Source organism: Solanum dulcamara, chromosome 4, assembly GCF_947179165.1.
Source record: "Solanum dulcamara chromosome 4, daSolDulc1.2, whole genome shotgun sequence".
NCBI classification, from domain to species: domain Eukaryota; kingdom Viridiplantae; phylum Streptophyta; class Magnoliopsida; order Solanales; family Solanaceae; genus Solanum; species Solanum dulcamara.
In genome coordinates this window covers 250,061-263,662 of record NC_077240.1, presented here as the reverse complement: position 1 = coordinate 263,662, position 13,602 = coordinate 250,061, and the positions used below count along the sequence as shown (strand labels likewise).

At 35.3% G+C, this 13,602-nt stretch overlaps 2 protein-coding genes across 5 annotated transcripts; both read left to right on the top strand.

The window, feature by feature from the left end:
• The first annotated feature begins 278 nt into the window (after positions 1 to 278).
• LOC129885244 (mitochondrial phosphate carrier protein 1, mitochondrial-like) lies at positions 279 to 5,152 on the top strand. Of its 2 annotated transcripts, XM_055959451.1 has the most exons (6): positions 279 to 564; positions 2,499 to 2,848; positions 2,934 to 2,977; positions 3,490 to 3,704; positions 3,783 to 3,907; positions 4,398 to 5,152. In XM_055959451.1, exons 1-6 carry the CDS (start codon positions 433 to 435, stop codon positions 4,441 to 4,443), a joined length of 912 nt encoding a protein of 303 aa, XP_055815426.1. In that variant the 5' UTR covers positions 279 to 432; the 3' UTR covers positions 4,444 to 5,152. The 2 variants fall into 2 exon arrangements, with proteins under 2 accessions (XP_055815426.1, XP_055815427.1); XM_055959452.1 differs by lacking the exon at positions 3,783 to 3,907.
• Positions 5,153 to 5,669: 517 nt separating this feature from the next.
• On the top strand, positions 5,670 to 13,300 carry LOC129885243 (calcium-dependent protein kinase 5). Of its 3 annotated transcripts, none has more exons than XM_055959450.1 (8): positions 5,670 to 6,594; positions 6,904 to 7,047; positions 7,127 to 7,279; positions 7,828 to 7,943; positions 8,127 to 8,294; positions 8,818 to 9,042; positions 9,763 to 9,910; positions 13,064 to 13,300. In XM_055959450.1, the coding sequence occupies exons 1-7, from the start codon at positions 5,910 to 5,912 to the stop codon at positions 9,883 to 9,885; spliced, it is 1,614 nt and encodes a 537-aa protein (XP_055815425.1). In that variant the 5' UTR covers positions 5,670 to 5,909; the 3' UTR covers positions 9,886 to 9,910; positions 13,064 to 13,300. The 3 variants fall into 3 exon arrangements, with proteins under 3 accessions (XP_055815425.1, XP_055815423.1, XP_055815424.1); XM_055959448.1 differs by lacking the exon at positions 13,064 to 13,300 and adding an exon at positions 12,628 to 13,013; XM_055959449.1 differs by lacking the exon at positions 13,064 to 13,300 and adding an exon at positions 12,475 to 12,603.
• Positions 13,301 to 13,602: the final 302 nt, after the last annotated feature.

Genomic DNA, 13,602 nt, shown 5'->3' with positions numbered 1-13,602 from the left:
AATGGGTACACTACACGCACACACATAGGATGAAAAAAATGTTTAAAATATTGTGTTTCAGTGAATTTAAGGGTCCAGTTTGCTAATACAACTTACAAACTGAGCCACATATAAAAATCTCTCAAATAATTTCATCTTAATATTTTAATAAAATTAAGGTGTCTGAATGAAAATTTACAAAGTTTAGGAGCCAAAATAACAAATTGAAACGAGTACCCGAAATTAATGACCATTTAAAGCTGAATTGAACTTGGATTCGAGTCAGCCATGTACTACTAGTGTAGAGCGGCTTTTCTCTTTGTAGAGTTGGTGACAGGAGAAACGTGGACATGTTCGGAACAATAGAAATATCTTGGCCTCCAAACTTCCAAGTTTCATTCCATCACCACTATATGTAATAGCGTGTTCCGCTTTATCAATTGGGTGCTGAAAATGGAAGGAGAAAGGGTGTTCGAGGAATTCTCGGCTGGGTATTACGGCCTCTGTACCGCTGGAGGAATGCTCAGCGCTGGCATCACTCATCTCGCCATTACTCCTCTCGATGTCTTGAAGGTTAATATGCAGGTATTTACACTTTTCAATTTATTTTTCTTGACGCACTTAATTACAAAAATCTGCCGTCATTTGGATTTCAAAAAACCCCAAAGTCCTATCACACTGGCTCTGCTCTTTTTCTGCCTCCTTTCTAGAACTACTTTTCCCTTTAGCCTTTAACCATCTTCCTTAAGACATTATTAGTGCTTAACATTTGCTTTCAGTACAATTCGATATGTAATAACCATCCCAACAAAGTGTAAAAATACTTTGAACCTCTCACTTACAACAAATGGTTGTATGTGACGTCGTTGTTAGATTGAGATCACCAAAGTGCTATGAAAGTGACACAAGATTTAGATGCATGTGCGATTCTGATTTCTGGTAATTCTATACTGAGTATCTTTCTTATCTGTAGAGGTTGAATAATAGTCGCAAACTACACATTTTCCAACACCACAATCTCCGCTAGTTTGATGGATTGTTTTCAATAGGTTCATCTTCAGAAACTTAATAGATCAAAAAGAAAAAAAAACATGAAAGAAAACTTACTCCAACTAATGCTGGTAAAGAGAAAGGACTGAAACTTAGGAATTTAGGATTAAAGAGAACTTATTTTCATGGAGTATCTAATTATGTACTTTGCAAACTTTCACTAATAGATCACTTCTATATGTTGAGAAACAAACTCCTACTCTTAAGATTCTTTCTGATGGCATTCTTCTGTTCCGTCTAATGTTTAGTTGTGTATTTGTTATCTATACCTGCTCTGGTAATTGGAACCTCCATGAGCTGGATTCGTACCTATATATATTCTGTTCAAATGATCACATGCAGTGGCGGACCCAGGATTTTAAATAAGGGGGTTCAAAATCTAAATAAGTAGACATATGAGCTAGTCGAAGGGGGTTCGACATCTATTTTATATACATAAAAAATTATTTTAATCATGTATAAATAGTATAATTTTCCGCCGAAGGGGGTTCGGATGAACCCCCTCGGCACAAGGTAGGTACGCCCCTGATCACATGTCTTGATTTCAATCCATTGAACCTCGTGATTGTTGGAAAAATAATTCTAGTATCTCAAAAAGAAAGTATTCATATTATTGTCTAGATTCATTCCTTGATATCTTATTGATGGCTTTTAATATATTTATTATAATTAAAAGGCCTTTATCTGGTCTTTATTCTTTGACCTCTTCATTTCCATTAATTTTATAGACGTTGGAGGAAATTGTTTCACTCAATTGAATGACTATTACTGTCATTGTCCTTTTCCCATCATTTAGACTGCAAATGGTTTGACCATTGAATTAATCACTTTAATCTTTAATCTTTGACACTAATTTTGTTATTACCGTTGGAGGCTTTAGCCTCATGTGTGTTTTCCCTATAAATCTTCTCTTAGATTATGACTCCTAGTTTTGTACTAGAAGAGCTTGTTGAATCCTGGGGGATACACCCAGTGGCGGAGCCAGGATTTTGAATAGGGGGTTCAAAATCTGAAGAAGTAGATACACAAGCTAGCCAAAGGGGGTTTGACATCTACTATTTATACATAAAAAAAATATTTTAACCATGTATAAATAGTATAATTTTTTGCCGAAGGGGGTTCGGATGAACCCTAGCCACCATGTGGCTCCGCCCCTTGATACATCTATATCGGGGGAAATATCCTTAAGGACATTGATAAAAGCACGCCTCAAGCTATGTGAATTCCTTACAAGTGTTTGCGATGAAGTGTTAGTGTTTGTTATGATGGATTATTTTCCGTAAGATTTCCAACAGTGACTTCCTTACTACAGTTTTGCACTAGAACACACAACTTTCTTTCTTTTAACATATCTGTAAACTCCATGTGTCATTGTGCCTCATGACAAATAAACTAAAATTAAAGGGTGGCAAGAGAGGATGTAACTTGCCTAATCTGGTATGTTTTGATAATACCTTTATTTACTTCAGGTGGACCCTCTCAAATACCGAGGCATTTCATCAGGGCTTATAACACTATGGAGAGAGCAAGGCCATTCTGCTCTCTGGAGAGGTTGGTCAGGGAAATTATTTGGATATGGAGTTCAAGGAGGATTTAAATTTGGTCTTTATGAATACTTTAAAAGGTCCTATTCTGAATTATTAGTTGATCAACAAAGGAGTGTTATATTCTTCCTCAGCGCTGCATCAGCTCAAGTATTTGCTGATGTGGCCCTCTGTCCCTTTGAAGCTGTCAAAGTTCAGGTCCAAACGCAGCCTCATTTTGCCAGGGGATTAACTGACGGATTTCACAAGTTGTACGTGAATGAAGGCCTTTCAGGGTAAAGTCTAAGAAGTATGCATTGTTTGTTTTATTGCGATCCACCTTGCACATTGATGCTGAAGTTTGGTTTTGCTTCACTGTAGCTTTTACAAGGGACTCTTTCCACTTTGGGGGCGTAATCTTCCATGTAAAATCTTTACTTAATTTAGTCTTTTCTATTATCCCTCCCATCACCCCTCATTTTCCTTCATGTTGTCATTCAGAAGTGTTGTGGGACTTTCCTGGTAAAGTATACTCATGTCAGTGTCCTTGGGTGGGATGGACTGGAGTAATAAGTGTGTATTTTGTGTATCCTGTAGATTCTTGCATTTCAATTTATCTGTTCTTTACCATTGAAAATTGGCATTTTGCATCGTGTGGCTGCTGCATAGGATCATCGTTGCTTCAGTTCATCATTTACTGTCTGGCCTTATTTATCGTCGGCTACTATACCAGTTTGCACTTGGTACAAAATTTAGTGGCTACTTCACAATTTCTAGAATGTGATTATTAATCAAATTTGTCTTTGAAATCTTTCTGTATATAGATGCCCTTTACAATATGATAATCACATTACCAGCTGTGGTTTGCCAATGTCTTGGTTTCTGCTTTTGGAGTTTGTAATTATAACTTTCTATGTGCTTCCTTTTCCGTCGGCAGTTTCCATGATCATGTTTTCGACATTTGAGCACTCAGTAGATCTGATGTACCGGAAGGTCATACAGAGAAGGAAGGAAGATTGCTCAAGAGCTGAGCAACTCGGTGTGACATGCTTATCGGGTTATGCTGCTGGATCTGTTGGCACTGTAATATCTAATCCCGCTGATAATATTGTCTCGTCTCTTTACAACAAAAAGGCTGAGACAATTAGACAGGTAAAACTTCTGTCAAATACTCTTATGATTATTGGTAAAATCTAATTAGTTAGAAAAGAAATGATATGATGATTTCAGGCTATAAAAGAGATTGGACTTGTTAATTTGTTTACGAGAAGTCTTCCTGTTCGAATAACACTTGTGGGGCCTGTTGTGACTCTGCAATGGTTTCTCTATGACACAATTAAAGTGTTAACTGGACTGTAAGTGTACTAATATTCTCTTTTTGTACTTGTTCTCGTATAGTTCTTTCCAAATGCTCGATTATTTCTATGCCTTCACTTGGAGCCTGTTTGTCCATTGAACTTAGCTATTCGAATGCTATCGCCAGAACTGGGGAAGGATGCATTTCCTTCATTATTGTCATTATTGCTCTTACAACAGGCTTTGTGCTTTTGGACTTGAAAAAGTCATAAAGAAACTATGATAAGAAGATTGGTAATAGCTCCAGATGTTAATGCTGAATATGTTCCTGGAGATTCTTACAATTTTGTAAAACATGAAATGAGCTGCATAACTTTAGGTATAAGAGTTTCTTGATGTGACAATTGATAGCCTTGTGCAGATAAATTTCATGAATAAAAAAATGAAAGTAGGCAATCCAGCATAAAATTGTTGAGTTTCTATGTAGAATTGAAGTTACATGTTTGATTCTGTGTTCTGCTAAAAAGTTGCATTGTGTGTAACTTGTAGGCCAACAAGTGGGGGGCTTACTCGACATGAGAGACAAGGATCCTAACTTACTCAGACAATAAATAACAGCTCCCTCAGAAAGAGTCATGTGAACTGTGGTGGCCTCAACCACCTTCCTTGGCGTGTTCAGTAGTGTTTGATGAACTCTTTGTCATCCTCAATGGATTTCCGTCTGGTTGCGACTTGTGAATGAAGTAATATCACTTATAAGAGAAAATAGAAAGAAATGGATTATGCGGGTGTTGTGTGAAAATATGGACTATGTAGATATAATTATTTTTATTAAGGTGTAAATTTTTAAAAATATCCCTTAAAAAGGAGTAATTTGAAGGTGTATGCTATGCAAAGGAAGTTTTCTGTTTGTTCAAGAGAATATTTTTACAGACTGTGATACTCATTTATTTGGGTTCAGAAAAAGAAAAGAAAAGAAAGATTTTAACTAGTTGGACATGTCACTAAGGATCCATGCCGAGTCCTTTTCACTAAGTAGCTGTTGTCTAACCAATGGGAGAGGGGTGACTGCATGTAAATATCTTTTTGACTTGTGGTAATCTATTTAGTTTGTCGAGGAGGGTTGTAAATGAGCGTGGGTGGCTACTGGACCAATAATTTTGGTTGAAAAAGTTAGGATGCTGAAGACAGGGTTGAATAGTCCCCAATTGACCTTTCCACAGAGTATTTTATTTACAATATCCATAAACTAAATAATTAAGTATACACTCTATTTTTTGTAAAAATTTACTCAGCGGTCAATATTTACGCTAATTTGATAAATATATAGATTTTGTCTTTAATTATAATCTAAGCATAATCTATTAGAACTAGTATGATTTGATGGACATATAAATGTATTTATTTTTATGATAGAAAAAGAAAGGGCGGGCAAAATCTGTCTTTAAAATAAGAATGAAAATTCCAAAATGTAAAGCTTGTTTGGATTGATTTTTAGTTTATGAGTTATAAGTCAAAAGTCATTAGTTAAGTTAAAATTTGGGTGGAGCCACCTTGGGCTTAGAGGTTTATTCGAATTTTCTTCGATAAAAAATTATATTATTTATATACGATTAAAATAATTTTAATAAAATTTTGACTTTGACATTGCTCGTGACTTATTATGATTTTAAAACAAGTACTATTACTTTTTAACTTTAATGAACGCTTTAAAAAATATGTCAGGGCACTTGGTGCAAGGTCTTCCTCCTGCTGCATTGTCGTTTTCCAGCATTTACGGGTGACCTTCCTTTAATTAAAAAGAAAAAAGAGCGTTGCAATAGTAAAATTAAAAAACACAGACGTAGTAGATTTTTAAGTAGTGTATTATAAAGTAAAATAGTTGCAAGTAGGATAGGAGAGTAGATCGCTCGTGTGTCTTCTTCTTCTTCCGGTAGAATTCAGCTAGTTACACAATCCATCCATCTATCTATATTGTTCGCTCAAAAGAAAACAAGTAGTAATAGATGAGGAAAGCGTTGTTACGAGGCTGAGCTGAGTGCTGGGGATTTTGATTGTTTGATGGGCAACGCATGCCGTGGATCTTTCGGAGGCAAAACTTTTCAGGGCTACCCTCAGCCTCAAGATCAGTCTAATTCCAATTCCAAACATAATTCCGATCCTCCCAACCCCAAACAAGAACAACCACCCCTCGTCAAAGATCACAGTACCATGACTCGTACCAGCGCCAACCAGTCCTATTACGTCCTCGGTCATAAGACCCCTATCATTCGCGATCTATACACCCTCGGCCGTAAACTAGGACAAGGCCAGTTTGGCACCACTTATTTATGCACCGAATTGTCTTCCGGTATCGACTTCGCATGTAAATCTATTGCCAAGAGAAAACTCATCTCTAAGGAGGATGTAGAAGATGTCAGGAGGGAAATTCAGATAATGCATCATTTGGCTGGTCACAAAAACATCGTTTCCATCAAGGGTGCTTATGAGGATCCTTTGTATGTTCATATTGTCATGGAACTTTGTGGCGGCGGTGAATTGTTTGACCGCATCATTCAAAGGGGACACTACACAGAGAGAAAGGCTGCTGATTTGACAAAAATTATTGTTGGTGTTGTTGAGGCGTGCCATTCACTTGGAGTTATGCATAGAGATCTCAAACCCGAGAATTTCTTGTTGGTTAACAAGGATGATGATTTCTCTCTCAAGGCCATTGACTTTGGACTCTCAGTATTCTTTAAGCCAGGTCAATCTCCTACCTTTTTCTCTTTTTTTTCACTTCCAATTTTTTGACATATAGCTAGGTAAAATTATTCTAGGTTACACTGCAGCTATTCTTTTAATTGTGTGTGGACATATTAAGGCTTTGTGTACCTGTTGATGTGGATGCTGCTAGGGTACTACTAATAAAGTATGATCTTGGAGATGCTTTTATGCACCAACTCTCATTCCTGGAAATTCTAGACGAATAGTTAGCTACTTTTAACATTGATTTGGTGGCAGTTTCATTAAATTGTAGTGTTGGTTTGATGAATTCTGTTCCTTGCTTCTCCAGGCCAAATTTTCACAGATGTTGTTGGGAGTCCATATTACGTTGCTCCTGAGGTGCTTTTGAAGCATTATGGTCCAGAAGCAGATGTTTGGACAGCAGGGGTCATACTCTATATACTGCTAAGTGGAGTTCCACCATTCTGGGCTGGTATGTTTATAATCCTATACAGTATAGCTGTAACTTTTCTGTTTTTTCTCTTTTTTAACTTACCATCTAAATTCTTCAGAAACACAGCAGGGGATATTTGATGCAGTTCTGAAAGGGCACATTGATTTTGACTCAGACCCTTGGCCTTTAATATCGGAGAGTGCAAAAGATCTCATCCGGAAGATGTTATGCATGCAACCCTCAGAGCGGTTAACTGCTCATGAAGTATTATGTAAGTTTATTTACCTTATAAGTGATGGTAACCTTACATTTTGACTGGTTACTGAATGGATTTGATGCGACTTCATTATTTTCTCCCATGAGATAAATCTGGTTTTGCTTGTTTGATAGTTGTTATATCAAGAGATAGTGTGTTGTAACAATGTTGTTGTTCTGTCAGAGTTATAGGAACAAGCTTTCTTCTGGACTGTGCTTCTGGTGGCAGAACATTGAAGTCCTTTTTGACTATTAATTTATCTAATTTATGTAAAAAAATGTTAGTTTAACAGTAGAGAGGAGTTTCTCATACCTGAACTATAACTTATTAGGTTATCTAGGAGCCCTTTGGAAATATCAGGTTTATTTTCTTTGTTTCTGATTCAAATAATAAATTTGTCTTGACTACAAGACGTAATAGATCAATTTGCACTGCATAAAGTGGATCAAGTCATTGTATTTCTCAAATTTCAATTGTATTGTCTATCTATCGGGTGCATGTACGGCATCTTCCATGCAACCAACTGCTGATCTGGTGTTATTGTTTTCTCTAAAATTCTGCAGGTCATCCTTGGATTTGTGAAAATGGTGTTGCTCCTGATAGAGCACTTGATCCTGCAGTACTTTCTCGCCTCAAACACTTTTCTGCAATGAACAAATTAAAAAAGATGGCTCTGCGGGTATGCATATATATATATCTGGTCATAATTTTTTTGCCCAAGTCTGTTATTATGGTTCTTTAGTGTCCTTAAACCTCATGTAGAAGTTACACAAGAAAATGTTGATTATGTCCTTTGGGAGGTATCAGTTATGTAACTGAATAATGCAATGTATTGATGTTTTCATACTTAATATGCTTTCAGGTGATTGCAGAAAGCTTGTCGGAGGAGGAGATTGCCGGTCTTAAGGAGATGTTTAAGGCCATGGATACTGATAACAGTGGTGCAATTACATTCGATGAACTAAAAGCTGGTTTGAGAAAATACGGCTCTACCCTAAAGGATATAGAGATACGGGAACTTATGGATGCAGTAAGAAAACCTGGACTGCAAATTAATTATGTTTGTTTTGTGCATCTTTATTCAATTGATGATGTGACTGTATGCTAAGGTGGGTAGGAGCAGAAAAATGTAAAATGACATAAAGATCATGAACTAATGATCAAATCTCAAGGTTACTCAATGTGCAAAGACTAGAGTCAGATTGGGATTTGGCTCTTTACGTAGTTTAATTATGTACATTCATGAAGGAGCACTTAAAACTCAATGTAGCTGCCAAAGCTTCACTGGAAAAGGTGCCCAGCATTTATTTATTTTTGGTTGTGTGTGTGTGTGATAAGTTTCTGGGAATTGAGGAGGTTGTGCAGGCTTACCAAATAGTTGGCACCACATATATGCTTCATCAGAAGCACCTTTCTGTTAATGGTTCTAGTTTGGTCTTATATGGCCCGTGATTATCTTTGTATTTCTCCCTAAACATGTTTGTCTATGAGGTTCATGTAGAAGTGCTTATCTAACTCTTTTAAGGCCATTGATGTAATATTACTGCTTTCAGGCTGATGTGGACAATAGTGGAACTATTGACTATGGAGAATTCATAGCAGCAACTATTCACCTTAACAAATTGGACCGCGAGGAACATCTCATGGCTGCATTTCAGTATTTTGACAAGGATGGAAGTGGTTATATTACAGTTGATGAGCTCCAGCAGGCCTGTGCAGATCATAACATTACAGATGTATTCTTTGAGGATATTATCAGAGAAGTTGATCAGGATAATGTAAGTCAATTATATTGAAGATAAAGTTGAAGTATTCTAGGAACTTATCAATAAAAAGTGGACACATATTAGGAGATTATGATTATGTTTCAGGGATACTATGATTAGATTAAATTTCTTCATATTTTGCAGTTTTACTGATTTATTTATAAGTTACCTTGAAGTATTCTAGGAACTTATCAATAAAAAAAGTGGACACATATTAGGAGATTATGATTATGTTTCAGGGATACTACGATTAGATTAAATTTCTTCATAATTGCTCAGATACAATGAGTTGCTTTGAAAATTATTTTTGAAGAACTTCCTGTAGTTCTGTTTGGTCTGACCGCATTTGTGCCAGCTACTCACTTTTTGGCATCACTTCATAGTCCAAGTAGTTTTGTGTATTAAAAGGCATGATGAGGAGACAAAGCTGAGATAGTTGTCCAAAAGAAAAAAAAAGGAAGACAAAGAAATCGTAGCTTTATAAAAATGAATAGGTGTTGTTACAGACATTTCTTTCTTTCTTCAAATCAAACAAATCTTTGTTGTATTTTGATCAGTCTTCCAGAGCCTCAGTATTGGGATTAGGGCCTCAACTGCAGCCGTGATGCAGGCACATTGTACTCTTTAGGAAATCTGTATTTTAAATGGATGGAATGATTCTTTTGGCATCTCTACATCTCTTGCTTCATTTAACTAACTATTAGTTGATCTCCTGGTGGACTTCCTTTTCAGGATGGACGCATTGATTATGGAGAATTTGTTGCTATGATGCAAAAAGGAAATCCATGCATAGGAAGACGAACAATGCGAAATAGTCTGAATTTCAGCATGAGAGATGCGCCTGGAGCTCATTAGCTTTTTGAATGGACACATCATTTAGGTATTTCCTTTTCTTTTTTTTCTTCCTGTAGCCCTTTTTTTGGCAATGAATTTAAATAAATCTTTCCTTGTTGAACTGGGTTGGAGTATATTAATTTGATTCAGAGTTTTTTTTTTGGGAGGATAATATAATTTATAAATGAAAACAGCACTAAGTGAATGCTGTAAAACTGTATAGGTATTACATTCAGCAAAAGTATATCCCATATAATCCTGTAGGGACTCTAGCATGTCACAAATAGATCCAGCTTCCTCTACAATGCCCCATTTGACACCATAAACAAAAATAAATTGCAGATATAGAGTTCTCTTGCATTCCCATCTTTTTTATAGTGCTGGTTTCTTTTCTTTTGGCAAATGTTTGATGTATCAAGTTTGACGATTAGGCTGAACTAAAAACTAGGTTGGATCATAACCCTCCCAAAAAGACTTTGGGCTAACATGGGCTAGAAATTGGGTTGCGTCATGACCCGCACAATTTGATCCGCTTAATCTAAACAATATTAACACTTGCTATAATTTATGACTAATGGCATTCAACCCATAAAATTAGCCTAGATTTGTACTAACTTTTCATTTAGGAGTAGCTCCTTGTAGAGTAAATTGATAGACTTCATAGTTAAATGGGACCAATTTCATAATTTTGTAATTCATTTAATAGTAATAATTTGGCATATGGAATGCAGGCACAATTATTTTTTAATATGACATGGCATGCAAAATATATTTTTTTTTAAATTTTATGAATCAAATAACAATAATAGAGTGACTTTGTTATTCCAAAAATAAATAGAAGACTTTGGTAGATTATTTCCATAAATTAGGTGGGGGAAAAAAGCAAAAAAATAAGGCTTTGGTAACAAAAAAGAAGAGAATGAAATGAAATTAAAAAAATGTAAGAAGTAACATAAGATATTTCAGTTTGCCAATAATAAAGCATATTAGGATAGTATATGACAAAAAAACGGTATAAAACTTATTCGAATTGGTAAACAATATATATCCAGTGAAAAGTTCAATAAAAACTAAAGAGATAGCGATGGTTCCATCTTTGCTCACACAATCAAGTTAGAAAGCGGGTTGAATTGGCATAGCAACTGGGCCAAGTTGTGGATTATGTTAAAAAAGGCGGGTCCCTAATTTCCAGTTATCATTGGAACTACAACTACGAAAGAATAAGAATTGCTTAAGGTAGTCGCCATAAGGCTTTTATTTTTATGGTATGCCGCTCCCCAAGCAAGGAGTGCCATGCACGAGCGGAGCAAAAAGAAAACAAGGGGAATTCTTCTCTTTTTAGGAAGAAATCCTTTGATTGCGTATTGAATATAGCGAGCACGTTCCAACAAATTCAAATTTTAGAAGTTTATAATATGATGACTATATTTTAACTTGCCGTCAATCACCTCAACCTTCTTCCTTTATCCGGATGTGGGACGAACACTGCAAAGCTCACATAGACCGAGTTAGGTAAATTATTTATCTGTGGAGAAAAATAATACTTCCTCCATTTCGTTTTATGTGACACAATTCTGACTATAAGGATTAAATTGACTAATTTTCAGTGTAAATTTGATCATTTAATCTTTATTTTTTAAAAAATATAAAATTAACATATTTAGAAACTACATAAAAATTATTGTAAGTCACAATAATTTACCATTCAAAACATTAAAGAATTATTTTAAAAAAACTCATTTTACACTCGAGATGGTTATAGTTACATAAAGTGGAACAAAGAGAGTTCTAAAGTATACTTCTATTTTTTACTGAACTTAAAGTGGTGGAAGTTAATTAATAATCTGAAAGATATTATTAGTTGTACAAGTGTGAAAAACACTTCGGGATGTTCCCAAGTGACACATAACAGAAAGTGAGGTCGAAACGGAAAAGATATTATCAGTTGTCAATGATCTTCAATGTCATTTCAGAGTATGTACCTAAAGGTGTGACCTAGTGATTTTAGAGATGGATGAAATTGTAATAAAAATCACAAGAATTTCAATCCTAGTAAAGACGAAAAGAAATTAGGCGATTTCTTTCGATTTGTCTTTTAAGTTTTAGTGGACAAGGTGATACATGCACCTAGCCTAGTAAAATAATCGAGGTATGGGTTGAAGACACCTTAGTCTTAAAGAAGTGTCAAATCAGAAAATTTAGTATGATGTGTAATCTTAGAACTTCCTGGAGTGTTTTTGAACACTTGAGAACTAATTCTGTTTTCTAACCATTAGTCAAATCAGAAAACTTAGTATGATTCTCGTTACATATGCCTCCACCAAAAGAATAATATGAAGAACAAAAAAAGAAGAGAAAGAAACTCATCTGCTTTCAAGTCATGACATAATTTGATCGAAAAGAAAAAGAATATTGGGAGGCCCAGGTGAACTCCCCATTCTTCTCTTCTTTAGAATGTTTTGGGCATCGAAGGTTATATTTTGTTCTCCTTCAAAATGCAGTTTTTACCACATTACCCTTATTCATAGTACAATTTTTTGGCATATCCTTTAGTTACACACGTGCTTGTGTACTTGTTGGTGTTCTATACTTTTTATTTATTATTTTCAGCGATTCTAGGGAAATGCTGTTATGGACTTATGGTTATCTAAGCTAGGGGTAAATATTACAGAACATGGTGCATCTTCTATTTGGAGCATGAGATTTTGTTTCGCTCTTGGTCATGTTATGTGTTAAAGGTATTTCATACCGGCTAGTTTACAGGTTTTACAGAAAACAGAGCAGAGGCAATGGAACTGCCATAACAATGTCTGCTACCCAGTTCTAAAAGTAGCATGTCATGCTCTCAAGTTTGAGTAGAAGAGGATTGACTGAAAGAGCTTGTAGACTGCTATCTTCTTGCTGTGTGCCTCAACAAGATGTTGAAATCTCTGTAGACCCTAGTGTGTGAAATTGTTTCAGCTACCTAGTGTTGTTTAGTTGAGGCTTCCATTAGAAGGTGTATGTGATCCTTCTCAATCATTTACACATAATTATGTATTTTATCCATGGGTTTTTCTGTATTTGGGAGAGATTGTTTTTAAGGAATAGCCCACGATTTGTTGCAACAATTACGCAAACTATATATGCAGAATATGGTCGGTCATTTATGGTGACGTGCTTAATTAATCACAACATATTTTGACTTTCTCCTTTTCAGTTAAAGGACGGCAATGGTCACAAGTTGAAATGGTCCTGACACTTCCACATGAGTTTTCTAAAAGATAAAAACCTCAACGAATTAATATCAAAAAGAGCATGTTTTAGTGAACCGAATTACTTGAGGGAGTTGCATTGTATATGATGTTTGAGATTCAAACAAGGAAATGACCAAAATGGTCCTTAATGTATGAGTAATGTTTTATTTTGGTTAATAATATATTTTACTTGATTGAAATGATTTTTAATTTATAACAAAGGCATTCATTTTGGTCATTAATATATTTCAATTGATTGAAATGGTCCTTAAAGTATAACAAAAGGTTTTTATTTTGGTCCTTTATCCTAAACTTAACTGATTTTTTTTTAAAAAAAAAATCTTAAATTCAACTCAGACTCTACGTGGCTAACAAAATTCACTATTTTTTTTTGAAAAAAGTAAAGACAATGTTGTTAAAATTCATGGAGTTTTTCTTTGGAACTAACGAAAAAAACAACAATAGTGAATTTTGTTAGCCACGTAAAATTCACAACTAAATT